General features: G+C 47.4%; 1 protein-coding gene across 1 annotated transcript; it reads right to left on the reverse strand.

The window, feature by feature from the left end:
- Positions 1 to 1,561: 1,561 nt before the first annotated feature.
- Positions 1,562 to 21,394, reverse strand: WNT2 (Wnt family member 2). Its single transcript, XM_042792553.1, has 5 exons — positions 21,217 to 21,394; positions 19,664 to 19,887; positions 16,060 to 16,337; positions 12,880 to 13,144; positions 1,562 to 3,963 (listed from the first exon to the last, which is right to left on the reverse strand). The coding sequence occupies exons 1-5, from the start codon at positions 21,294 to 21,296 to the stop codon at positions 3,734 to 3,736; spliced, it is 1,077 nt and encodes a 358-aa protein (XP_042648487.1). The 5' UTR covers positions 21,297 to 21,394; the 3' UTR covers positions 1,562 to 3,733.
- Positions 21,395 to 25,674: the final 4,280 nt, after the last annotated feature.

Raw genomic sequence — 25,674 nt, forward strand, 5'->3', positions numbered from 1 at the left:
TTAAGAGCTGTTTTTTCCTAGCAAAGGCACCCTCCCCAGCCCCAAATCTTCACCAATCCCCAGTAAAACTTTCATTGCCCCTTTGCCACCGCACACTGAATCCCACAACAGGCCGGGCACGAAGCCCGCCGAATGCAGGTGTGATTTGGGCATCCAGCAGCTGTGCAGCACCATACTAGAAACGCAGTATTTTATTTCTCATTCCCACCTGCAAAGAAGGTTACACAAGGGATGGGAGGTCAGGGTGAGATGCACAAATTGGGTCTAGATAGTTTTGTGGGGAAAAAAAAGCAACACAACAATCTCTCAAGCTGCAATACCCATATGCCCAAACATACGCCACCATTCCTAAAAGTCATTCCCCATTTTCCATGCAGTAAAAGAAAATTACAATTTTTTCATAAGATTTCTCCTAAACCAGCTCAATACACTTTTTAGAGTAAAGTTTGTTAAAAAAGAAAATGGTGGGGAGGGAGCAATCCCAAAAAGCTTGGCAGGCTAACAGTGTTTCAGAGCGCTGCTAGATTCTGATTTCATGCAGCAAATTAAAGAGAACTCCCTCAAGAAATTTGGACTGCATATTTAAAAAAAAAAAAAAAAATTAAATCCTACAACCTTTTGCCTCAGCTGACATTATTCTGACACTGAGGTGTCTACCTAGAGACAGCTGTTTCCTCTTCATGACTAAATACATGAGTAAATTCATTCCACAGAACAAAATAGAGGATTATTTAATTTGCCTTGCCTGATTTCTGTTTCGTCTTCTTTTTTTCCCTTCTTTTTTCTATTTGATTAGCTGAAGGTCAAGGAGGTGCCTTTCCTAGCAATATTTACATCTCTGAGCGTCTTTTCCCACAAAGAAATAGCAAGAGCTCCCAGGAGTACTTTCTTTATGGAAGAGGCAGCAGCAGAAATGCTTACAGATGTAAGAAGCCTACCTTGAGCTCTTTTTTTTAAAAAAATCATAAATACAGAAAAAAAAATGTAATCAAATAATTGGCCAGATCAGCAGTTACACATTTGTTGCACTGCAAAATATTCTGGTTTTCCTCTGGTGAAGCGAGTTCGGTGGAGCCATTGCACTGCAGCTTATTAATATGGCAGTTGTGTGAAATACAAAATTCAGCCTGCTGTGCACACCTTTGGTGGGCGGGCTGGTGAACGGGGCAGCGGTTCTGGTGACAAAGGGCACCAAAAAGGCCAAGGTACTCAATGCCACAATCTTCCTGGTCTTACTGGTAAGACCAGCCGTCAGGAACCACAGGAACCTGAGACCAGGGGAATGTTTGGAGCAAGAAGATGTACCTTGGTGGAGGAGGAAGAGGACCAGGCTGGGGAATAAAACTTCTACCTTTAATACAGTGACCCCAAAACACTTTACCTGGGACTGCAGAGTTCAGGTGGGTTTGTTTTCTGGTGTATTAACCAAATAATGGAGCTAAGAAGCAATCTGATTTCATTACCTTTTATTCAACTGCCTAGAACAAATTCCCTTGTAAGAATGAGGCTTCCTTTTTTCCAAAACATTGAAATATTTTCAGCTTTACTACATGGGGAATTTGTAGACTACTCAAGGGTTCCCTGAATCTTCCAGAAAACCTGGCACAAGAGTATTCTACTGCTTTTAAGTTCTTGCTTTAATTCTTAAAATGTGACATTGCTCAGACTGTGAACTACACAGATTTAATTTCACAATGAAATTGTAATAAAAATTCTCCTTGGAGCTCACCTTTAAATGCAATTACGTATGAAATTTTCCTTATCCAGCCCAGAGCTAGAATTGCCAGCAGTAATGAGGCCAACAGTATAACTGCTGAACCGAGCATGTGTACACACATACAGGCTGCATGTGCGTGTGTGTGCAATGCACACACTGTACACTAAAGCGCCGACAGGGCTGTTCCCACTAGCAGCTGGTTTATACCCAGAAGCACGATTATTCTTACTTCTAGCCATGATCACTACATCAATGCCATATACAGTAATTGAAATATTATCTTATTGTCCAAATAAATACCCTTCTGGATCCTCTTAATCTTTTAATGCCAACTATGCCTTCTGGAGATGACTTGCCCATTTTAATGATACAAAGTTTTTCCAAAACCTTTCAGATATAAATGACTGTTCTCTCAAGGCCATCAAATACAAAACCTTATTCTTTCTAAATATTGGGGTTTTTAAAAAAAAACATAACCAGAGTACTCACTTTATTGCCACCATATGCTACTTGTATATTACTTTTTCATGTACTGTTTGTACCCACTAGGATTCCTCCAGACTTTTTCATTTTCATATGGAAATTTTACCTGCATCTACAATATGTTCTATCAGCCACTCAATCTCCTTTTCCCATGTTATTTTTTTCATTACCTTGCCTGTCTCTGCATTTCATGGATGCTTTTTCAGAGCCTTATTAGACTTACCAGCACAGGACCCATCTTTCATCTTGGCTCATTTGCTGATCTCTGCTCCGAGGAGAGGCAGCTGGTCCCTCTCTGACCCAACTTCTCTCCAACAAGGCTGAGATTTCTGGGCCGCAGCAACCGGCACACCTTTCCAGCACTTTGTTGTTTTGTGCCGGCCCAGCCTATAGACCTGGCACAACCTGTAACTGACTCCACCAAAGGCCAATGCACCCTTAATCATAGGTATAAGTTTTTACAGAAAGTACTCAGAGAAAATCTCATTTGGAAGTCCCCATCTGAATGGAATGTATAATTTTGAATACATTTAATAGATTTATTAAACTTAAAATAACATAGAAGTTGATAAATTCTTTAGCAACCCAGTCATTACTGAGACAAGGTATTTCCTTGTCCATCAGCTTCCTGCAAACATTTTTTTGCTTATTCAGTAAGTGAAAAATAGGAAACCTTATCCTTAGGTAGTTGAGTGTCCTATACCCAGCTCTCATTAGGCTGAGAAACAAAGCTCTTCTCTCCAATGCTTCAGATCACAAAAAACCTCAGCAGTTAATATTAATGACCTTTTAAAAGCTTTTAAGGCAAGTTTTCACAAATATAACTAAGGCATTTGCTTTGACTCTTCAATAGTTTATGAAAATGTTGTGGTTGAATACATCTCCTGCAGTTTCCTTTGCTCCTTGCTGTGGGCCAATTTCTGCCCCATGGGAAGCACAGCGTGCTAACGGTGGCTGGGGTGGCCTCAGGTGGCCACCCCACTGCAAGCCCCAGTCCACCGGGGATGGACAAACACCCCTCCAGTAAAGCCTTTCACCCAGCCTGGCCCCAAATTTTCTCTCATGGAGGGACCACCAACTGGTGCTCAAATTCCTGAGCACTTCAGCATCCAGGGCACAACTGTGACCAGTACAAGATCCTTTGAATGGTGCTTGAGCAAGCTCAGCCTCTGCAGTTGTTGGTGGTGGTGGTCTTGTACAAAATGCCCCATTTTTGCATCTTGCTGTGTTCCTGGTGGCAGGAATTAATTACCATAAGGAGTCTGGAGGAGAGTTGTGTGTTGGTTGGAAGAGTCCTGGCAGAAGTAGTCCTTTCAGAGCTGCGTCAGTTTAGGCACAGACAACCCCGCAGCAACCCTGTCATGCAGAAATTGGAAGTAAATGCTGCAGAGTTTGCATTGATTATTCATCAGCTTCTGTGCAATGAAAGACAAAGGCAAAGCTGGTGTAAAAGTAGAGAAGACCTTGGGTGCATTCCCTGCACAGACCAAGAAGGACAAAGGCTGCAGTCCTCAAGCACCGGTAGCCTGTGCGTCATGTCCGGGAGATCCAGGCAGCGCTCTTTGGCGCTTTGCAGGTGTGAATATCTACCACTTCGAGGCAGTCCTGGCAGCGCACAGCACAGCACCAGTGGAATTTGCACTCGCATTTTGTCATTCTGCTGACACGGGAGGTGTCATAGCCTCTCCCGCAGCACATCACTTCACAGCTGTCCATGCCGCGGGAGGTTTGGTTACAGACCCGACCAGCTGTCCCGAGGGACCCTACAAAGGAAATGCAGTAAAGGTCAGGAGCTGGACTTCAAGGAAGGACAGAAAGCATACAAAAATAGATACGGGAGACATAATATGCAATATATTTGATCCTTCAACATCACATCACCCAGGGCTCAATAACAATCCAGAGACATGCCTATAATAGGGTAAAATTGCTCTCAAATTCTCAAATTTCTCCTAGAAATCAGGTCTGGAGATGAGAAGGAGTAAAATGGACCAAACACCTCGAGGCTCTGCCCGGTTCTGTTAATGTCATCACACTTTGCTTCATCTTTCTGTAGCATCTTTTTCCTCACCAGCGAGCAGATACCCTCCCCGAGGCAGCCATGCAGCCCCCTCCTGCCCAGCTGCATCCAGTCCCCCAGGGCTGTGTGAAATGAGGCACCCAGGAGGAGCACCCCCACGGTGCTCAGGAGCCCATTGGCTTTTCAGGGCAGCTCTGGGTGGGCAGGGGAGGGCTGGAAAAGCCCTAACCACTAAATTTGGCGGCTGCAAGGGACATGATGAGACGGAGTAACTGTGCTGCCGGTGGGTAAAGTCTTTGCAGAAGCAAGTGCAGGAGCACCCCACCTGCTTGGCATCACTGCTGCTTCCCCCCATGGCCCCCCATCCACCAGTTCAGTTGGCAGCTGAAGAGTGGCTGCTCTGTGCACCTCTCAACTCTTTGGGGTAGGCACCAAGGGTTCTTCTCCTCTCTCTTGACAGGGATTAGAAGAAACTCAATTATAGCTTGTTGTGGACAGAAGGAGAGGTAGGGAAGCATACCACACCTCTTCATGTTCCTAATTCCTCTCTGGAGTGGCTGAAATGCCTCTGCCTGTCTCCACATGGCACAAAATGGCTCTTTCAAGGGATGTCTTAGCCGGAACAACTACCGTACCACATAGGAGCTGCTGTTCATCTGACACAAATTTACCTTAGGGTACACTGCAGGTTCTGTACCACAGCTGTTGACAGATTATTACCACCAATCTGAAAACTTCATGAATATTCATTGTTTCACCTTAATTTCTTATGCATTGTTATTATAAATCGATATCAGGTATATCCATGAGATTAATATTGTTCTGACATTTTCCCTAGACCAAAATAGAGCTCCATTCCCTGTTCTTGGCCAAAATGGGATTCCGTAAATACTGACCATGGTCATTAAATTAGCTGGAAACATTATACGAGGTCTATTCACAGGTATACATCAAACATAAAGAGTTTACCTTCTTAAAGAAAAAAGATACTTGCAGACATTAATTCAAATTTACATGAGCTAGGATAGCAAACCAATCTTAATTAATAAAACAAGCTGTAATTAAACTGCAATTATTAAAAATCTAAGCTGCATAAATTCTAATTATTTTTTTTCCCTATGGTGTACTTAGGGTTGGATACACTGCCGCTGCTGTACTGAAGTAGTTCACAACATACAAGTACTGGTTGTTCCTCTGGACCCTCCTGTCCCCAGCACCAGGGAGACTTCATGTCTTTTTGGGCCTGGGCCCCGCCACGGAGGCAGAGAGAGGTCTCAGGGACTTGATTAAAGTCACCTTCTCAGACTGTGGTTTTTCATGTGACCGATACATGATTTATCCTCTTAGCCATGGTGGGGGAAATTCTGCTCTTTTTGCCTCTAAGTCAGGACAGGCTTCAACTGCTGTCCCAAAGGAGTGTCTCAGTCCCCAGAAGGCACATCAGCCTTCTCTCCCGTAGCCTATATTCCTGTATTTATTTAAATATTAATTGGTTAGAAATATACACGTGGAAAGCTTCAATATCGAATCGCTGGGCCAGGTCTGCTGCAGGCAGAGCAAAAGGGTGTTGCACGGCTGCCTGGCCCCTGGGCTCAGCAGGTTGCCCACAGCCACCCTGGCCACCCACCCCAGGAGACACCGGTCCCTGCACAGGGGTCCTGAGCTGCAAAGGTGCTGCTGTGCCAGCCAAGCGGAGACCTGCTGAGCCACCCGAGGGGGAGGAGAGGACATGCTGAACGACGCCAGAGATGGGGTCTTGCACCTGCAGCCCAATAAATCCCAGATCTCCTTGGGATCCAATCCTGCTCACGCTGCTGCCCATGGACCAGCGCTCTGCGTAGCATCCTTGGGGACGCAGCTGAACAGCACCTTAAAGTAAGTCGCTGCTATTTGGGGAGCACCTCACGCTGATGTAAAAACTAGTGGCACGTTGCATCAGGCACACCCCGCACCAGGGAACCAGCAGTAACTCCCAGTCTCCTGCCCCACAGACAGTGCCGGTGCCTGGATCCCATGCGGGGGGTCCTGGGAAGGAGGAGGAGAGGAACCACCAGCAGTGACCCACGGGGGCACACACCACCCCTAGCAAGGCTTCTGCCACACAGCTCTCCCAGCAAGGCCAGCTGCACGGGGGCAACCTCCACGACAGGCAAAGCAGTGACGCCAAAAAGCCTTTCCCGGATCATTTTTTTAGGAATCACTCCACGCTGGGGGAAGAGAGACTTCCCCTGATCTAGGCAGGGCTGCAGAGTCAGGAGGATGCAGAGCTACGAGATCTGGCTGTGATCTCGTAGGAAGCCTGTGGCAGAAAGCAAACCAAACCCTGCTTCCCAGCCACCACGTTCTCCTCTATCCTCCACGCTGTGCAAACAGCTGGGAAATCTGAGCATAAGTGCTGGTGCTTGTGCCAGCCCACAGCTGTAGCCATCGCATCCCAAACTGTGCAAAACGCCTCTGAATAACCATTTTTATAGGTGCTTGTCCTGCTCTCTCTTCTCAGACAGAAAAAAAAAAAAGGTACAAAGGCCAAGTTTGTGACTCATATGATTAATGTTCCGCATCAGGAATTTGGTGTGAATTCCTGTTTACCTCCCTGCACGGGCTCCCCTCACCTCCCTTGCGGTGCACGCTGGCGGGGCCCAGCCCCGAAGTCCCGGTGCGCCTGGGCAGCATAACGCAGCACTCCTGGGGCAGGAATCTCCAACAGCCGTGAGGGGGGTTAGATTTCGAACCGCTTGGTGTTGCTCTCTCGGCGTGTGGTTGGCGTGAAACGAGCTGGGCACCCGGCAGCCGTCGCTGTGCCACTCCAGGCGCCGCTCCCCGGGGCAGCGGAGCAGCTCTCCAGCTCAGCTCTCCACCTCCCGACTGGGATTGAGCGGGGCTGTGCTGCCCGGCGGGAGCTGCAGCAGGGAGGTCTGACCGCATCCCTCAGCCGAGGCACGGGTTAGTTTCCAACTCCACAAGTTCTTATTTACAGAGCTTTGGGGAAATTGCACAGCAAGGAAGGAGAACCTGGACGGGCTACGCTGGCGGGTTTCCCCAAGAGTTTTGCCACTGACTTCAAAACCAAAATTATTTCAGCTGCTAAGAGATAGTCAGAAGCCAGTATCATCTGACACTGCCCACAATACAACATCAACATTTACTACACCACTAGGAGAAGAGACTAAATTATCTGCAGGATGTGACAGAAGAGAAAACAGGTTCGTACAAAAGCTTAGTTTCTGCGCAAACCCAATATTTTTCAAAAGGTCAAACAGCATCTTCAGCATCTCTACAGCTTCTCTCGTGAGAAAGAAAATGAGCAGTAACTGACAGCGAGCAGCCAGGCAAGTTACTGCACTCAGATATCCAGGTGATGAAGACAGCAGAAGACACTAACTAAAATAAAGCAGAGTTTTCTGATCTTTGTCTGCTACCTGTAATGTACCTCCTCATCACTTAAGAGGCAGGAGTATGTTCTAACTTGTAAAAAGTTTTTGTGCAACATCTTTGTTTTTATTTCAAGTGTTGGAATTGCCATGCCGACACACAACATTATACCTGCCAAAACATCCACAGCTTTTAATACTGCCAACTTTATGGGCCGTACATCAAGCCCTTTCTCTTGGTTTGCACAGTTGTTTTCTTAAACAAATATAGGGTAAGTTGAAAAATATTTTTTCCCATTCCTAAACCACTAAAATATATTTATTCCTTTACAGTGTGAGATTTTCCCTTTCTATTTCTATTGATTAAAAATATGGCTTCAGGAAATAAAGTTCATTGTTTGACTTTAACCTAAAAAAAAAAAAAAAAAAAAAAAAAAAAAAAAGCAGTGAAATCCCCAACAACAATAAACTACTCTCCAACACAAGTGTTTGAGGGGGAAGGGAGGGGAGAGGGGGCAGGAGGAAGGAAATATTCACAGAAAAGCAGCTCTGACGCTGCATTTTAAATCAAGAAAGATTCACATAAAACCTACATACAGCACACCAGTAGAGCAGGGCTGGAGAAAGCAGGCAGAGCGCGCGGAAGGCAGCCCTGTCTGGAGGGACTGGCATTTCCCAGGCCAGCAACGGAGAGATGGCAATGTGCTGATAAGAACAGCTTATCCAGACGCAGTTTAGAATAAACATGTGTCTCGTTCTAGTTTCCACAGCCACTGATAGCTGTCAGAACCTCTCGGCTCCCAGGGGCGCTGCGCCCTGGCCGGACCGCGCTTGGAGGAGAGCCGCTCTGATGGAAGTCATCTCAGGCTCCCCCCTCAGCCTGCGCGGGGCTGGGACTGCACCCAACGTGTTTGCAACGTGTAAATTGGGACATACGGGCCAAGAAGTCGCACAGGGACTGACTCTGTGCGGCTAACCTCAGTGAGAAGCCTCTGACATAGGTCAGGATTGCTTTCCCTCCGTGGGTTACATACCTCAAGTACTAACACATCTTGCCCGACACCAACACTTTGCAGGCTATACTTTAGTTTCACATTTTTCTTTCACTTCGCACTTGTCCTGGTTCATCTCGAAAGCGCAGCAAATGGCTTATGCGGGGCAGCAAGGGAAATAAATTAACATGAAAATTAGCCTGTGAAGGATCCAAAGCAGATCACCCTGAGCATGGAGTTTGTCACCCAATGCGCAGCTCGGTGAGGCTGCTCCCAGCCCTGCACGTGCATCTCCACAGGGCTTTCCCCGGGGACACCAGGTGCCGAGGGTCCTCAGCCACAGGCACAGCACCCCATCTGCCTGTTGGGGCCGCACGAGATGGCCACCACCATCCAGGCACACAACCCACACGCTACACACAGGCAGAGGCAGTGACACTGCCTGTGCCAGCACCCGAAACGGGACCATGTGAGTGTCCGGAGAAACCTCTGGGTGACTTGAAGCACAGGGCACAGTGGTTTGCAGTAGGTCCTGAGGGACCGCTGCAGCAACCTCAGGCTCTCTGCACGTAGACATGATCTGCCTCTTCGCTCCTCCGTTTCACGCAGCTGGAGCCTTCTTGTTACCAGAACAGTCGCAGTCAACACGTGCTCACCAACACCATCCTGCCGCTCGCTCATCATCTCCACCTTGAGGTCCACGCCTGGGGACAGAACCTCTCTGCTCCACATGCACCACCTCGACACGCGTAGCTGGGCTCAGCCTGCTCTGCACACTTTGGGGGGGGGGGGTTCTCCCTGGAGGAAGAGGCTTCACTCAAATACTGCCTAAGTTTTTTGGTTGTTCTGTGCCAATTAATTTTTAATAAGCCTGTTGTAAAATGTTTGGGTGTTTGTTAGTTTGGTTTTTTTGTTTTTTTTTTTTTTTTTTTGCAGTAAGACATTACACAGCTTTAATAATCTCTATGAGCAACAGCCTGTAACAAAGGCTCAGCCAGCAAGCTGGTGATGCCCACGCTACAGCTTCAATAGTCTCTGCTTGTCCACCAGCACATTCAAAACATGGTAAACTTGCAACAGCTTTCAAGCAGCCCAGCCTGCATTGATGGTCAAATAGCAATATTTTAAAACTTAAAGTGCTTCTAACAGCAGACAAGCAGGAAGGGTTTTTAGAGCATTTTGGAGGTGAAGTTACACATTCAGGGTGAAACAGTATGTGCGACAGTGAGACTGCCACTTGTGTAATCATCACTTTAGTTCCCTTCACAGCTTTATAATTTCTAACAGGTCTCTCCCAGTGTAGTCCTGGGTATGCTTGTACTGGCTCTGGGAGCTGGAAATTTATAATAATATAAGGGAATACCATGCAAAGTGTGGCAGAATTTGTAAATTCATGATAAGATTTTCAAAAGCCCTCTGGGATATCTTGCCTCTATTTCTATCAAATTATGAGTACAAAATTGTGAATAAAAATTATTTCAGCATCCACAGGAGCAGAGTTAAGTGAATTCTGAACACTTTGGAAAATCTTCCTTTGGTTCTTTTCTAAAAATGCAATCTTAATGCTAGGCAAGAGGTGGTTGGGTTATTACATTCTCTTGCTATTGAGTCGCTATTAGTGATTTCCACATACTGTATCTCTCCCAAAAGCAATGACTCCTCTTTTCCTGCTAGGAAAAAAAATAATAATACCACATTTTTCATGCTGTGGAGGTGATCCATGTATGTATGTCCAGCTGCCTCCCCCAGACAGACTGCCAGACCCAGTGGGGTGTATTCAGTCCCAGCAGGCTCCAGTGGCTGCCCGCCACCAGAGAGAAGAGCCAGCACTAAAAGCTCCGATGGCAGAAGAGGAGGTATGTGTTCTTTTGGATAGGCCGCTGATGATACAACCCCTGAGCACCTTTAATTTACTGGTTCATATGTGTTAGCACACCCAACCACAGAGGACACTGTCTTGGTCGTTTTACAGCTTGTGTAGCTGCCTCCTGGTCAAGTCATGATGCTTCATATGATTTGTTCTGGGAATCCTTCATTTAGTTCCAATACTAACCAATCTCCAGATATAGTTGTGGGGTTTGGTTTTGTTTTTTTTTTTTTTTTTTTTTTTCTGAAGCACTAAATTGCTTTAATTCCCCAGAGAATGAAAGGCAGGACTGTATTCAAGGACATATTAAAGTGTTGTGGTATTAGATTTAGCTGACGCTGAGATGCTCCCCCCCTATTTCCAAACTCAGACTTCCATAATCTCATTTAACTTCCAGTCAATTAACAGGGCTGGCACTCTGGAGTGCTCAACAGGGCAAACCAAAGGTAATAAATAAAAAATGCTGCTCAGTTGCCAAAATGACATCTCTCAAAACCAGATCAGATTTTGTTAGCCTGACATTTTCTTTGGTCCATGCAAGCAGCAGGGCATCCCACATCCTGTTAAAGCTTTATTGCAGCTTGCCAAAAATGTGCTCTTCCAAATAGCAACATTTTCTGAATTCTGGGCAGCCAAGAAATACCGCCTCATCCACAGCCTTATCTTGAGCTGAGCCAAAGCACGTGTCAGACTCTGCCATGTCTGGGCAGGCTTGACAGCATCAGGGAAGCACACATAATACACTGTGGTGAAAAATGTCCACTCTCCTCCATGGTAACAAGACCGACAGATGAGATTGGGTTTAGTGCAAAGAGATTATTAAATGGCTTGTTGACATAGAAGTGGGTCATGTATGGGCTCTCTTTTGGGGGGGAAAGAAATCATAAGTTTTAGAATGAACGAGGCAACTTCAAGAAATAAAGTTTTGAATAAATCCCAGTCTGCAAAGTTAGTCTCTGCACAATGCCACAATATGTCCATTTATTCACTTGGATTAAAGTATTAGGCTTTACAGCATCGGTCGCTATTCAAGGAACAATATGTGCTTGTGCAGGTAATAAACATCACCTGCAAAAGCCATAAACAACAGTTAAAATTACCTTGACTACTCAACTAACTAGAAACACTTTACAACGTAAGCATACTGGATGAAATTCTGGGTTCACTGAAGTCAATAGTACACGACCAGGATTTCACATATTGTTCTTATTTAAGTACAGTTGTTTTGCAATGCTTATTCCAAGTAAACTTGGATTGTAAATACGCAGCGGTGCCAGAAAGAGTTGAGCTGCATTGCTATCCAGACATTTACGGATATGTCATACCGGGTGCAATCTGGTACGTTATACAACCTATTAATTAGTTCCACAACATCTTTCATACATTACTTAGTCTGGCTCTCTTTTCCAAATTTCTGGTTTTCTAGTTCCTAGTTTTTAATTGCCACATCAGGAAATACTAAACACGGGTCAAGAACTGTTAGCAGGATTCCCAGTGCTTGGCAATGCCTTGAATCCTGTAACCCTGTTGAGGGTGTCCCTGTTGAAATCTCCGAAAGCAGCAAATTGTTAATAGCAGCCCTGAAACTTTACCTCTTCCCACTGGGGCTGGCACAACTCTTCAGAAAACGTGATGGCTGTCATGGATGGAGCCAACACTGCCTCGTAAAGCGGAACGACCAGCCGTGTCAGTCGGGACAGTGTGCTGTGCCCCACCGACCTCTCTCCTGCCACCCACCCCCACGTCCCCCACGTCACCGTAGCCTTGTGCCACGTTACCGACCGCCGCGCTGGCTGGTGCCAGCGTGGTTTGCACCGAGCTGCCCGACCTCCTGCCTCACCCGTGGGGAGAGGTGTGTCTACAGCTGGGGGGGGGGGGGTCCACAGTCCACAGTGAGCTGTGGGCAATGTGCAGATCAGGGCGGACAGCGGTCCCTCGGGAGCCTGCAGCAGTAGAGTAACAATATGGAAGAGAAGCGCTGTGGCAAGAGGTGGCATCCTAGGGGCATGGCGGGACGTGGGGCTGCTGTGATTACATCTACCTGGCAGCTCTGGAGTGAGCTGTGTGACACGAGCATGTATTGTGGCTGGGTACGGTATGGACCTGCCTCCAGGGCATAACTCATACTTGTCCTAAAAGAAGCTTTTGCCTTGCAGCACCTCCGGGGCTCCACAGCATCTGGAGGAAACTGCTGAATTACATTGGAACAACTGACTAGTGTACATCTAGGGACGTCCAGGAGCTATTGGTTTAGCACAGAGCTGACCTTCCAAAACGTCTTCCTGCCTGTTTCCTGCTGATTACATGCATTGATTTATACATATGTATATGTATGTATATATACATGCGCATTCAGTAATGATAATTTTTGACCTTCAAAGTACAGATGTCTGAAATAAAACCAATCACATGTAACAATAGAAGCTTACCTACATCCCTGTCCCTGATACAGTAGTCTGGAGAGCTTTCAAAGTATACCAGGTCATTCTTAGTTGGCTTCTTAAATCTCTTATTAGCCACAGTGAAACCTGTGCCATCTTGATTCATGACCACCTGAATCGCTCCATTGTATTTCTTCCACAGATAATCTCCTGTTTTCCTAAAGTCTGCCATGGCCAGCCAACAGGTCCTTAGAGTGCACGATCCACTCACACCGTGACATTTGCACTCCTGTTTCAAAAACCGCTTCACGGCCTGTTTAGAAATGCAGTAAAATACACACAGGTAAAACAAACTGTAATTTGTGCTTCTCAGACCCTTTCCAGTCATCCTCTAATGCCAGGCTTGCAATGGGTCTCCAAATCACGGTCTGTAGTGACACCCACTGGTAGCATCAAGTCATCCCCACATGGTTGGTCTGCTCTGGTTGCTTGACTCAACCTTACACGCAATCCTCTGGCTGGTGGGCTTACCTTCCCCACTCCTGCTGCTCATCCCGAGGATCGAGATGGTCCACAGCGCTGGGACACCGGCTGGGTGGGAGGAAAAGGTCTGGGAAACGGACAGAATCACGCAGCCCCTCAGTAGGTGAAGGTACCCCCTTTCCCCATCATTCCAGCTGAAGCATTGCCATGCTGACCCTCCCTAGCTCGCCTTCATGAAGTTGCTCTTTGCCCCGAATAGTGTTTCAAATATTGCCCAGAAATTCATATGTGCTTTGTATTTAAATGATCTTATGGAGGCTGTGCAAAGCACTGGACCTGGGCTGCGCATCAGGTCTATGCAAAATTTTAAAATGCGGTATTTTAAAAACGCTTCTAAACTGCTTAACAAACATTTTAGAATAAGATCTTCATTAGCTTGCACTGGAGAGATCCTCTTCATCATTAATTTAATGTCTGGATAGCATTAAAGCCATTTCAGCTTCATCTCAGACATTTAAGCTCTCTGTACGATGTTAGAGAACAATATGAGAGGTTCATATACAATAAATAATTCATTCTTAATTCTGAAGATATGGATATTTGATCTATAAATATTATGCCTTAAGAGTTCATGAGATATGAACATTTTGGAGTTTGCGCAAGAGAAACAGCATCATGGGAAGAAGGTAAGAGAGGAAAACTCCATAATTAGAAGTGACACTGATGCACAGCAAGGCAGCATTTTTCAGTCAACCACTTAATAATAAAGTGAGATTGTATTAGAAAACCAAAGTACTCGTAATTTTTTTTTTCCAAGTTGTAAATGATATAACTACTTCAAAGAAGTCACTGACATTCCCACAACCCTGCTTCCTTGTCAATGGTACTATCACAAAACTGGGATTTAAGCAGATGCTTGCTTTTAATTATCTGAGTAGAAATCAGTTTAACTACTCGTATGTTTAAAACAACCTGCTGGAATAGTTGAAGCAGCACATAGGAATGCAGGACTTTATTTTTTGACACAGCATATTATTTTGTATGATTCATAAGGGAACATTATAAATATTTATTCCATGTATTTTTGAACTAGTAAAATCTGAATAGTCTAGTTTTAAAAGAAACCTATCAACATCCCTTTTGGGGGTGAGAAAAAGCAGAGGACACAGCTGGTCTTACCCAGATCTGAATACCAGGCTTGTGGGTGGGCTGAGGCAGTGAGATCCCTCCCTGCACAGCTAAACCTGTGCTATTGCACTGTGGATACAAACTAGCATCCCTTTCTATAAAGCAGGTCCTAAAGCATATAAGAACGTGTTGCTTATTTTTAATTTAATACATTTATTAAAGTCCCTTGATCTTTTTCTAAAAAACCTACCTGCTTACCAATACTGTCTTATTACTTGTCATACAATTTTTTTAAACTTACTAAGATACTCAACTGTTACAGAAAGTACTTCCCAGCACAGGGTTAATTCACCCCTATAAAGTCTTTGCTTGTGTTGTAGACTGCAGTCTTTTTTGGTCAGTAACACAAATACAGCCATAGTATTGCATATGCGTGTCACTGATCTGAATAGCCTTGCCTGTCTATATTATATATTAATTACACCTATTGGTAATAAACAGGTGGAGGAAAGATGATGAAGGAGAAATATTTATCAGAAAAATTATCTACTTTCAGTACAATTCATTAAAATTGGATCTTTTCTTCTAATAAAGGCTAGTTAATATAGACCAATTTTACAGATTATAAAGGGAACTTTTTAATACAAAAAGATCAGACTATGAACAGTTTACTTCCTACTGAATATAAGTTAAGGAAAACCAAAGACAAGAAACAAGAAGTCTCTATGAATCATTTTAGAAGTGCTTGTTCTAACACCATAAAATATTTTTCTGTATTTTTTCCGATGTTGTGGATGCAGCAAATTTTGAATTTGTTTTGAATAATGAAACAGTGTATTCCAGTTTTATGCACTATTCTTACTATTTATAGCTACCACCACAAAATGTTAGTTCATGTATTCCTCAGCCCTTGCACCAGCAGTAGGCAATACACCCGGCAACTACTCCTTCTATTCACCTACAATGAAAAAATAAAGACCCTTTTTGTTGAAATTCAGGAGTGGTATTTTCATACAATGTTTAGAAAAGGGGTTTGTTTAGAGCACATCATGCCCGAAGGTCAATGCGTTTGGAGGGACATGTATTTTGGATTTCTTTTCTTAAAAAACAAAGTAATTGTATTTTATCTCTGCTCATTTTGTTTAGGTTTGCCATATACATACAGGAAGGGGCAGGGTGGTTTTTTTCTCTGATGCTATTTTGAATCTGCTCTTTAAGAGTCAAGCCTGTTCTTCAGTGTGGTCTTCAGCCTCCCTTTGGAATTTCTATTCTATATTAACCAAAAGTAAAACTCCTCCATATAGAAGGATTGAGCTCAAAACAAAACCTCCACCCAAACTGATCCTGCAATGACCTGGGCTTGTGTTTAACTTCCCACACAAGGAACCACCGAGCTGACTCAGATGGGAGCACTGTTAAGCAGTTGCACTCAGTCTATTTGGAGATCTCTGCCATGGTGACCCACCAAGGGAGTCAGAAATAGCATCTTAGGCTCCCACTCATCCCATACTTCTTCCTAAGTGCTGAGACCAGTCAGCAAGGGCCAACTGTTACCTGCACCGGACCCGTGAGAGCTCGCTGAGAGCATCTCCAGGCATCTGCTGGATGAGCACCCACCTTCCTTCCAGCTCTGTTGTTGTGAAGGTTCATCAGTGCCCTTGCATCTTTTCCTTTCCGTTCTTTGGCATCCACGAAGGCTCTGGCAAATTTAACGCCGTAGTCGATGTTATCGCTGCAGCCACCCCAGTCAAAATGGCCCTTGCTGTCCTTGGCAGAGCCTTTCTTCTTGGGATCACAGGAGCAGGATTTTAGCTCCCCTTGGCTACATGCCCTGGTGATGGCAAAAACAACTCCCGCAGAGGAGATAGCATGTACAAAAGCAGATTCACGACTACCTGAAACAAAAAAAGTCACTTTAAAAATCATTGGGGTAGTTCGTTTGAGTGGCTATCCTAACTCCAGCCAGTTAGGCTGGACTTTTTTGCAGAGCAAAAGATAAAACTGGGCTGAAATCACACAAACACACATTCCCTGGAGCCAGAATTAGTCATGTCTTAAGCTTGGACCCCTCCCTGGTAAAAGCTCATCAATATAGTGTTAGAGTTGGAAAACATTAGATGTTTGTTTCTGATATTGATTAATATACTTTCATGCATCAGTTGTTTTGTACAGATATGTGAATAGGACAGCTGGTATTTCTCTCATGTTTCATCGATTTAGAAAAATATATGAAGTGCTATCTCAGAGATAGGTTTAAGAAATTATTAAATAGGGACGCTGGAACAACATGTACATTGCAAAATGCTGCGAATAACTTCAGAAACCAGCTTTTCCTCTTCGAAGCACTTGCAATAAACTTCCCTGCTTAAAAGGCAGTAGGGAGTAATCTTGGGTGTTATTTTCTGAAAATAAATTAAGTTTAGGTTTTCTGTCTAGAACCAAGCCTGGTAACTGTAATTCACACAAACAAGTTCCATTAAATCAGTGGCACTGCTTGTGTCATGCTTCGGGCAGGATTTGGCCTGCCAGCTGTGACTTCTGCGTCCCATCTGCTTGGGCAGTTTTCCCTTCTCTTAATGAAGATACTTTATTATACCAAAGAATATCTCAATTTCTAGACTATGTCTACTCTTAGGCTATTGGGTACATATTTCAATGTAGTAGTTGCTTCACTTTATTTTAAGATGTAGTAATTTACAATACAGAGATATGGTATGTTGGCACAACTCTATTTATGGTAATGGAATATTTTCATGTTTGAAAAGTATTTTAGCACAGAAAGGGTGAGAAGTAGATTTTTGTGCAGTATCTAAGGCCACTGGCAGTGAGAGAAACCTGTTCAGAGGACTTGTAAGCCTTAAGTAATGTTAGCACAGTAAAGCGGGACCCCAAAGAGGGCATCTTATCTGTGATTTTTGGGAAGCATTACACCATGTAAAATACTATTTAGTGTTTCTATTCCAGTAGAATCTAGATGTTTCCAATAGGAGTGGGCCCTGGACTTCCACGTGTTGTGCAAACCTTCAGCAGATGACAACTAAAAGCTTGCAAAAGGACTGGGCAAACCCTGCCTTCCCTACACTGCCTTCAAAAGCAGGCAGGAGATATCGCTGCTTGCTGCAAATAATGCTCTTTTGAAGATGTATTTCTGAGAAAATATATTCAGAAACATAAAAACTTTTTTAAAAACTTTAAAAAGAAACACTTGATGTCACTGAGAAATGTTTCATTTCAGTTTATTAAACTAATCAGAAACATTTCATTTCAAATTAGAGCAAAGTCAGGCTACATTTCTCATCGCAATCACTGTCTGATCAGGCTCAGTGTAGAGCTCAGAATTCTCTCCATGAGCCAACAGTGAAAACTTCACTTTTGGAAAAACTGTATTTTTGCTGGGTTGTTGTGGTTGTTTTTTTGTTTTTTTTTTTTTTTTTTTTTTATGAAATAGCCTCATCAGAGTTAGGCCGTGTTCTGCCAGACATGTTTTCCTGAATGTCAAACCTCACTGAAAACTTCAGCTGACGTTACTGGTTACTCACAAATAATTGCTGAGGGAACATGAAGCTGGTTACGGGAACCAACCGCTCACCAGCAGCAGCAGGGCCTGGCACCAAATGACGCTCCGTGGATGAAGTCCCACTGCTTGGGTCAGCGTGCCCAGTGTTTTCTGTCCTCCTCCCCATCCCCACCTCTGGGGTCATGGCCCCGGGGCACTTCCCTCCTCCTCTCCGTGCACGTGTCCTGCTGCTCACAGCCTGGAGACCCTGTCTCGGATGGTACCCGGGACATGCCGGGGACACAAGTGCCAGGGCAGGGTCAGCCCCACCAGCTACGTGCCCAGGTGTGGTGTTTGATGAAAAGAGCCACAGTTTAGAAGAATCTCACCGCTTTTCTCACTTGGATAGGGACATTTGGCACGGTTACAGATCTCAGCCATTTCTTTGAGTCAAAAGGACCATATAAACTGTCTGAAGACTCACTAGATGCCTTAATCCAACATTTAGATGGCAACAACACCCTGCTTAACCATCCTCCGCCCAGGCTGGGAAGGGCATTGCGGTCCTCAGCTGCTCAGGATCTGCACAATCCTGGCTCACCCCTATCAGATGCGTCCCCGCTTACGTGTCCCCGACAGCCTGAGCTGAAGGACTGACCCCTGCAGAGGGCCGGGAGGGGCAGCTCTGCCCCGGCACAGGCGCAGACCCCACACCTCACCCCGCACCTCGCAGGCAGCACAGCCCTGCTGGGGCTGCACCCTGCTGCTGAGCCTCCCCAGGAAAACGCCCCAGCGAGGACCAGCCTGCGAAAGGGGTGGACCATCATCCGCCATCCCAGCGTGCCGGGATGCTGTTCGGATGTGGGCTGCCCCTTTCGGTCCCCCCCCGAGCACTGGTGTCCCTAGGTGGGGTGGGCTGGGCTGGAAAGTCCTCTGCCCAGCTGCTGCGTTCTGACATCTCGGTTTCTCTGTAGCCTTTAATTTGTGGCTTTGGGGTCCATTATGTACCAAAAAAATGAAGCTGGGAGCTGCAGGGCCAGCCCTTTAACACGCCAGAATCCCCTTTCTGAACCTTGCCCATGCCTTTCTGCCCCGATGCAGGTTTTTAAGCAAAGCAGCACCTCCCGCTGTCGCATGTGCTGTTCTGCAGACTGTGAGACCCCAGGAAAATTTTGCATTTCCCCTGCTGACCATGAGACCCTCATTTTGCATTTCCCCTTCCCATCCTCCCGAAACGTGACGCGGAGCTTCACCCTCGCTGAGAGAGCAAGGGTTAGCAGGAGGCGGGCCGCCGCTTCCCGCCGTTACCGCCCGCGCCCCGGCGGTGCCAGCCCGAGCGCTGACATCCCCCCCCCCCAAAAAAAAACAAAAACAAAAACAAACAAAAAAAAACACAAACAAACAAACAAACAAACAAAAACCAAAAAACAAAACAAAACAAAAAAAAAAACAAACAACAAAAAAAAAACAAAAAACAAAACAAAACAAACAAAAAACAAAAAACAAAAAAAAAAAAACAAACAAAAACAAAAAAACAAAACCAAAAAAAAACAAAAACCAAAAACCCTTCAGCCCTCCCGCCCACCGCCTCAAACCCCCTGTTCACCCTCAGCGCGAAGCCGCCGGGGAGGCGCGGAAACCGCGCGCCCCGCCCGAGCCCGCGGGAAGGCCCCTCCCACGCCACGCCACGCCACGCCACGCCGCGCCGCGCCCCGCGGGACTCACTGCGCAGCAGGACGCGGCCGAGGAGGCGCTGCCCCCGCTCCAGGGCGTTGCAGTCCCAGCGGTGCCGGCGGAACTGGTGCTGGCACTCGGCCGTCCAGGCGGCCACGCCGCGGCCGATGGAGAGCATGGCCTCGGGGTGCCGCCGGCACAGCTGCCGCTGCCGGCTCACCAGCCCCGGCACGTTGTCGCACATCACCCGCGACGAGCCCACGGCCCCCATGTACCTGCGGGGAGAGAAGGGGTAGGGCAGCGGCCACCCCCGGGCAGCGGCCCCCCCGGGAATTGAGGGTCCTCGGCGCCCCGTCTGCGGGCAGGAGCGGATCCAGACCTGCAGCCGCCTCCGCCTTTTGGGTGGAAATCCTTTAAAATCAGTCTCCGATGCCGTGCTTTTTAATAAAGTGAAGCGTTTAGGAGAACCCCAAACCTCGCTATAACAGCTCTGTGCTGTGCTTTTTTTTTTTTAAAAAAAAGAACAACCTTGACAAAATTTAAATTACATCATCATCTGTATCCAGATGGTCTCTATTAGTCCTGAAATGTTTCGAAAGGCACCTTTTATAAAACCCAAACTACTATAGGTGTCTTTTGAAGGGATCAAACAGAAGAAAATGTCCTTTTCTTATATTTTCATTATTTTATACGGTCATAAAATCGTTAAAGCCGTGACTTCCCCCAAAATATATGTCTTCCAGTGTCAGTTAAAAGACACTGTGACAAAAAGCCATCGCAATAAATAATGTTTATGCGGCTAAGGACACAGATAGTTATTTTATTGAAATACGCTCAGTCTGATAAATCACGCTTTGATCCCGCGTCAGCCAGTGTCAAGGTTAAATGTGTTCCCCAGGTTTATAAGAAGCGGTTTAACTCCTCTTCTACGCCAAGACTTTTCAGTCTGGGCTTGTTTGGGGGGCAGGTTTATCTTTCCATTCTAACCCGTTATAGGGCCCCGTTTTGCAGCTAGCTCCCCTAGACGCCCCGCGTTGAGATCGAGTACCATTTGAAGCCGGGTCCTGCGCTGCCCGCGGGGCTTTCAACCCCTTTGCACTTGCAGTTCAGCGAGGAGAAACTTTGAAGGAGGGAGGGGCCGGGGAGGGCGAGGAAGAAGGAGCGGCGGGGTGGGGGGGAAGGGAAATTATTAATAAAAAATTATCCCTTCTGTTGCCAATTCCCAGCGCCGCCGGGACGCGGAGGGTTGGCTGCCGGCAGCCCCAGCGCTTTCTCCGCGCCCGCGCTCCCCCCGGCCGGTGCCCGCTGCCCCCCCCCCCCCCCCCCCGCACCCCTCAGCCCTCGCAGATGCTCGGTGCCTCGGCGAAGGAGGAGGCCGGGGAGCAGGGACGGGGTGGGGAAGGAGATGCCGAGCCCGTCTAATCCCGCTTGTTTTAAGGCCGGGCTTTCTGGACCGGAGCAGCTGGCAGCGGCGAGCTCCGCTTGTACGAGTCCGAGAGGGAGAGGCTTCCCCCCTCCACCAGGCCCCCCTTCCCTAATTTACAATTAATCCGACCCCACCTTCCCCAAGAGCAAATAAAAATTCCTGGAATTGCACATCTTACCACCATGAGGAGGTGACTGGTGGGGTCGCCCAGACCAAGACCAGGGGAAGAGACCACCAGATCCCCGAGAGAAAGTTCATGTTAGAAACTCTTCGGTCCACATCAGGTCAGTCGCGGGGGGCAGAAGAAATCCCATGGAGAAACAATAACTGCCAGGAAGGAGCAAACGCACCTTGAGGACTTCTTGGCTTCTTTCTTTTTTTTTTTTTTTTTTTTTTTTTTTCCTGCTGTGGGTCAAGCGCCTCCGCATCCCCACGCACGGCCGCGGGGTTTATTGATCCCCTCCCGGGGCATAGGGGATGCCGGTAGGTGCATCGCTCTGGATTCCTCTCGGTTCTCCCCGCACCGAATCCTTCAGGAAAAGGAGCTCAGCCCCGCTCTCATCCTTCATCTTTGCCCTGATCCAGCTCTTCCCTGCAGTCACAGCAAAACTGAGGGGCTGGTGTGGGCTGCTCACAGACTGGGTGGGTTCTGCTTTGGTTGGTGTGTTTTTCTTTTTTTTTTTTTTTTTTTTTTTTCTCCTCTGAAACTCTGATGGATGAAATGATGTCAAGAGACACTGGGGGAAGAGGAGGAGGTAACACCTCTGATTAGGCAAGGAATCCCGAGGAGCCAGTTGCTTTCCAACAACCCGACGAGCAGACACTTCGCTCCAACACTGAGCGCAGATGCTGCGCGCTCGGCCGCGGAGGCGACCACCCCGGCTGGTAAAGACCAGCAGCACTTGGCACCTCCCGGGCCTCGGGCACGGCGGCGCTGGGTTCCTCCCCCCGCGTGTCCGCAAACACCGAGCGCGGAACGGAACCGCGCCCCGGGGCCGAGGGGAGAAGCGGAGAACACGAACAGCTCCCCCCCCACCCCTTCCTCCTGCCTCCGTGGGGCCGCGACCCCGCCCCACCGCCCCCGGGCACCGCGGGCGCGCACCTCCCGCGCGGCCTTTCCGCGGGTACCAGCGCCGGAGCGGCTCCGCCCCGAGCCTCCCTGCCCACCCGCGCACCCTGGGCGGGACACCCACGCACCCCCACGCCGGGACAGCGCGGGGGGGGGGCGGGGGCGGCCCGGCCCAGGAGCGGGGCGATGCCGCCGGGGCCGGAGGCCTATTCGCCAAGAAGGAATTGAGCAACATCTTTTACTTAAGTGTCATCTCTGTAAGGCAAATGAAGGGTAGCAGACATTCCAGGCAAGGAACCGTCCTTAACAAGATGGAGATACCCCAGTCCCAAGTCAGCCCTGGCTGGCTGTAACAAACTCCGAAGGTTGCTATGTAACTTGGGGACAGCACGGTCCTTGTTCCTAAAAGATGCCTCCACTTGTCAACTGCAGGGGCAAATCTTGGAAAAGTGAGCTAGGAAGCACCCTTTGAGATCTGTTCTTCAGGCAGCACGTTACAGCCACCACTGCGTGCAGAGAAGACACCAGCCTTCCAGGCTGTCGCTCAGTACGACTTCTTGAGATCACAGACATACAACCAGATGTGAGTACCTAGCGCTTCAGGAAGAAAATGCCAAAGATAGAACTGTAGCAACTTTTGAGGTGGTAACATTCACTCACCAATTTAAAGTAAACTCTCCCAAATCCAAATACTCCCACAGAAACCAACCAACCAGCCACTCCTCCCCAACATCAGAAAAGCTTTTGGCTGCAAAGACTTTGTGTTAAGAGCAGTTGAAGCTCGGACCACGTTACTGCTCCTCCAGCAGTACTACTTGACCAGAAACAACTACAGTTCCAGTTACTAACTCCAGGAGGTCTTACAAGCAACAGATGAGCATTCAGCATCTATTTGATCAAGTATTACCAGTGTGAAAAAAACACACTCCAATCTTCAGCTGCTGGCCAACTTCAGTTTCTGAAGTTTAAGAGGTATGCCTTGGATCAATTAGCAGGGGAGAGAAAGAGAAATGCCAGGGAGGGGACAGCAAATTTCAGCAGGATTTTAGACCCCTCTGAGCAGAGGCTACACTCCTCCCTGCTACCAGCCTTCCCAGGTTTGCAGTAAAAAGTTGACCCATTTGTTTTTTCCAAGATCTCCTTCTGCGTTAACAGGAGCTCCTTTAACTGTAGCAACCACACCAACTGCTCATGAACGTTGTCCTCTTTCTCTCCAGAAGTCATTTGCCACATCTGCATTCCAGCTTTACCGCTGTCCGGGACTCCTCCGGGCCCCAAGCTCTGTGCTGGCCTCACGTGAACTCACACTGGATCCATGAAGGACAAGGAGAGATCGCTCACCGATTACCATCACAGGCAAAACAGACTTGACTTGGGTAAACTAATTTAATTTATTGCCAATCAAATCACAGTAGGGTAATAAGAAATAAAACCAAATCTTAAAAATACCTTCCCCCACCCCTCACTTCAGGGCTCAACTTCACTCCTGATTTCTCTAACTCCTCTCCCTGAGCAGAGCAGGGGGAGGGGGAAGGGGGGCTTATGTTCAGTTCACACATATTTCTGTTGCTCCTTCCTCCTCAGGGTGAGGACTCCTCACACTCTTCTGCTCCAGTGTGGGGTCCTTCCCACAGGAGACAGTTCTCCATGAGCTTCTCCAATGTGGATCCTTCACAAACTGCTCCAGCGTGGGTCCCTTCCACAGACTGCAGTCCTTCAGGAACAGACTGCTCCAGTGTGGGTCCCCCACGGGGCCACAGGTCCTGCCAGGGGCCTGCTCCAGCGTGGGCTTCCCACGGGGTCACAGCCTCCTTTGGGCACATCCACCAGCTCTGGCGTGGGGTCCTCCCCGGGCTGCAGGTGAATATCTGCTCTGCCTTGGACCTCCATGGGCTGCAGGGGCACAGCCTGCCTCGCCATGGGCTTCACCACGGGCTGCAGGGGAATCTCTGCTCCAGAGCCTGGAGCACCTCCTCCTCCTTCTTCACTGACCTTGCTGTCTGCACAGTTGTTTCTCTCACATATTCTCATCCCTCTCTTCTGACTGCTGCTGGTGTTACACTGTTTTTTTGTCCCCTTAAAGAGGTGCTGCTACCACTGCTGACGGGCTCGGCCTTGGCCAGCAACGGGTCCCATCTCGGAGCCGGCTGCACTAGCTCTGTCACAGGGGAAGCTTCCAGCAGCTTCTCACAGAAGCCACCCCTGTAGCCCCCCCTGCTACCAAAACCTTGCCACACAAACCCAATACGGTCCTTTGGGGCCAGTTCTGACCTCACTCATTCTGTAAACCAAGAGTGGTTAACAGCCTTTCACTGTATTTTCTCTCCCCTGTCCAGCTGAGGAGGGAGTGATACAGAAGCTTTGGTGGGCAGCTGACATCCAGCCAGGGTCAGCCCACCACAGGGACCCCCCCCCCCAGTCCGACCCCCTGCTCAGAGCAGGGTCAGCCAGCAGGCTGCTCAGGGACATGTCCAGTTTTGAGTAGCTCCAAGGACAGAAACACCACAGCCTCTCCGGGCAACCTGATCCAGTGTCTAACCTGGGATCATTTTTTCCCCCCTTATGTTTAAATGGATTTTCCTGCATTTCAGTTTGTGCCCGTTGCTTCGTGGCCTGCCCCTGGGCACCACTAAGGTCCCGGCTCCGTCTTCACTCACGCCCGCCGGTATTTATCCACATGGATAAGATGCCCCAGAGCCTTCTCTTCTCCAGGCTGAACAATCCCAGCTCTCGCCCTCTCCACACTGTTCACATGCTCCAAGCCCTTCAGCATCTTCATGGCTCTTGACCGGACTCACTCCAGTACATCCATGTCCCTCTCGGTACTGGGGAGCCCGGGACTGGATCCAACACTCCAGCTGTGGCCTCCCCACGGGAGGGGAGGAGAATGATCAGAACCTCAACCTGTAGGTGAGGTGATGCTGTTCCTGCTGCAGCCCTGGAGAGGCTGCTGGCCACAAGAGCAGACCGGATTTACAAAGCTGTATGTGCCTTCAAGAAGTATTATGCACACACAGTTTCTCGTTCGGTCAAGAAATCACACCCTGTGCAATACAGATCACAGCGGAGTAGCCAGGAACACTGAAATCCCAATTCTTTGAATACACACACCTTATGAAAATGAGCTGGCTTTCAATACAATAATGAAAATAATGTAGTTAAACCTGTAATTCTACATTCAAATAAAGACTATTTTCCAAAAAACTGAAGGCATAGAAATGCCTCTCGTCTGAGAGGAATTAGTAACAAAAAAAACCCATAAAACCCTTAGGTAGAAGGCATCTTCCCATATATATCACAGTCAGTAGCATAGCTTAAAAGAAAAAGGACTGAAAATCCTTCCCAGAGGGATTCCTGTAAATTCCACTTCCAGGGACTATGCCTCTGTATTACCTGAAACTACACCATTTGAATCAGGATAAAAACTAAAAGTAATTTAACAGCTATTAAAGCTGTTAAGGATACACGTTATTCATTTAATGCCAGTAATACACCTTTTCATACCTCACTGCTTTTCATTTCTGGTCCATAAAATACGGAGCCCCATTACCTAAAAATTCTTATTCT

This window comes from Tyto alba, unplaced genomic scaffold, assembly GCF_018691265.1.
Source record: "Tyto alba isolate M040663 unplaced genomic scaffold, T.alba_DEE_v4.0 Super-Scaffold_2, whole genome shotgun sequence".
Taxonomy (NCBI): Eukaryota; Metazoa; Chordata; class Aves; order Strigiformes; family Tytonidae; genus Tyto; species Tyto alba.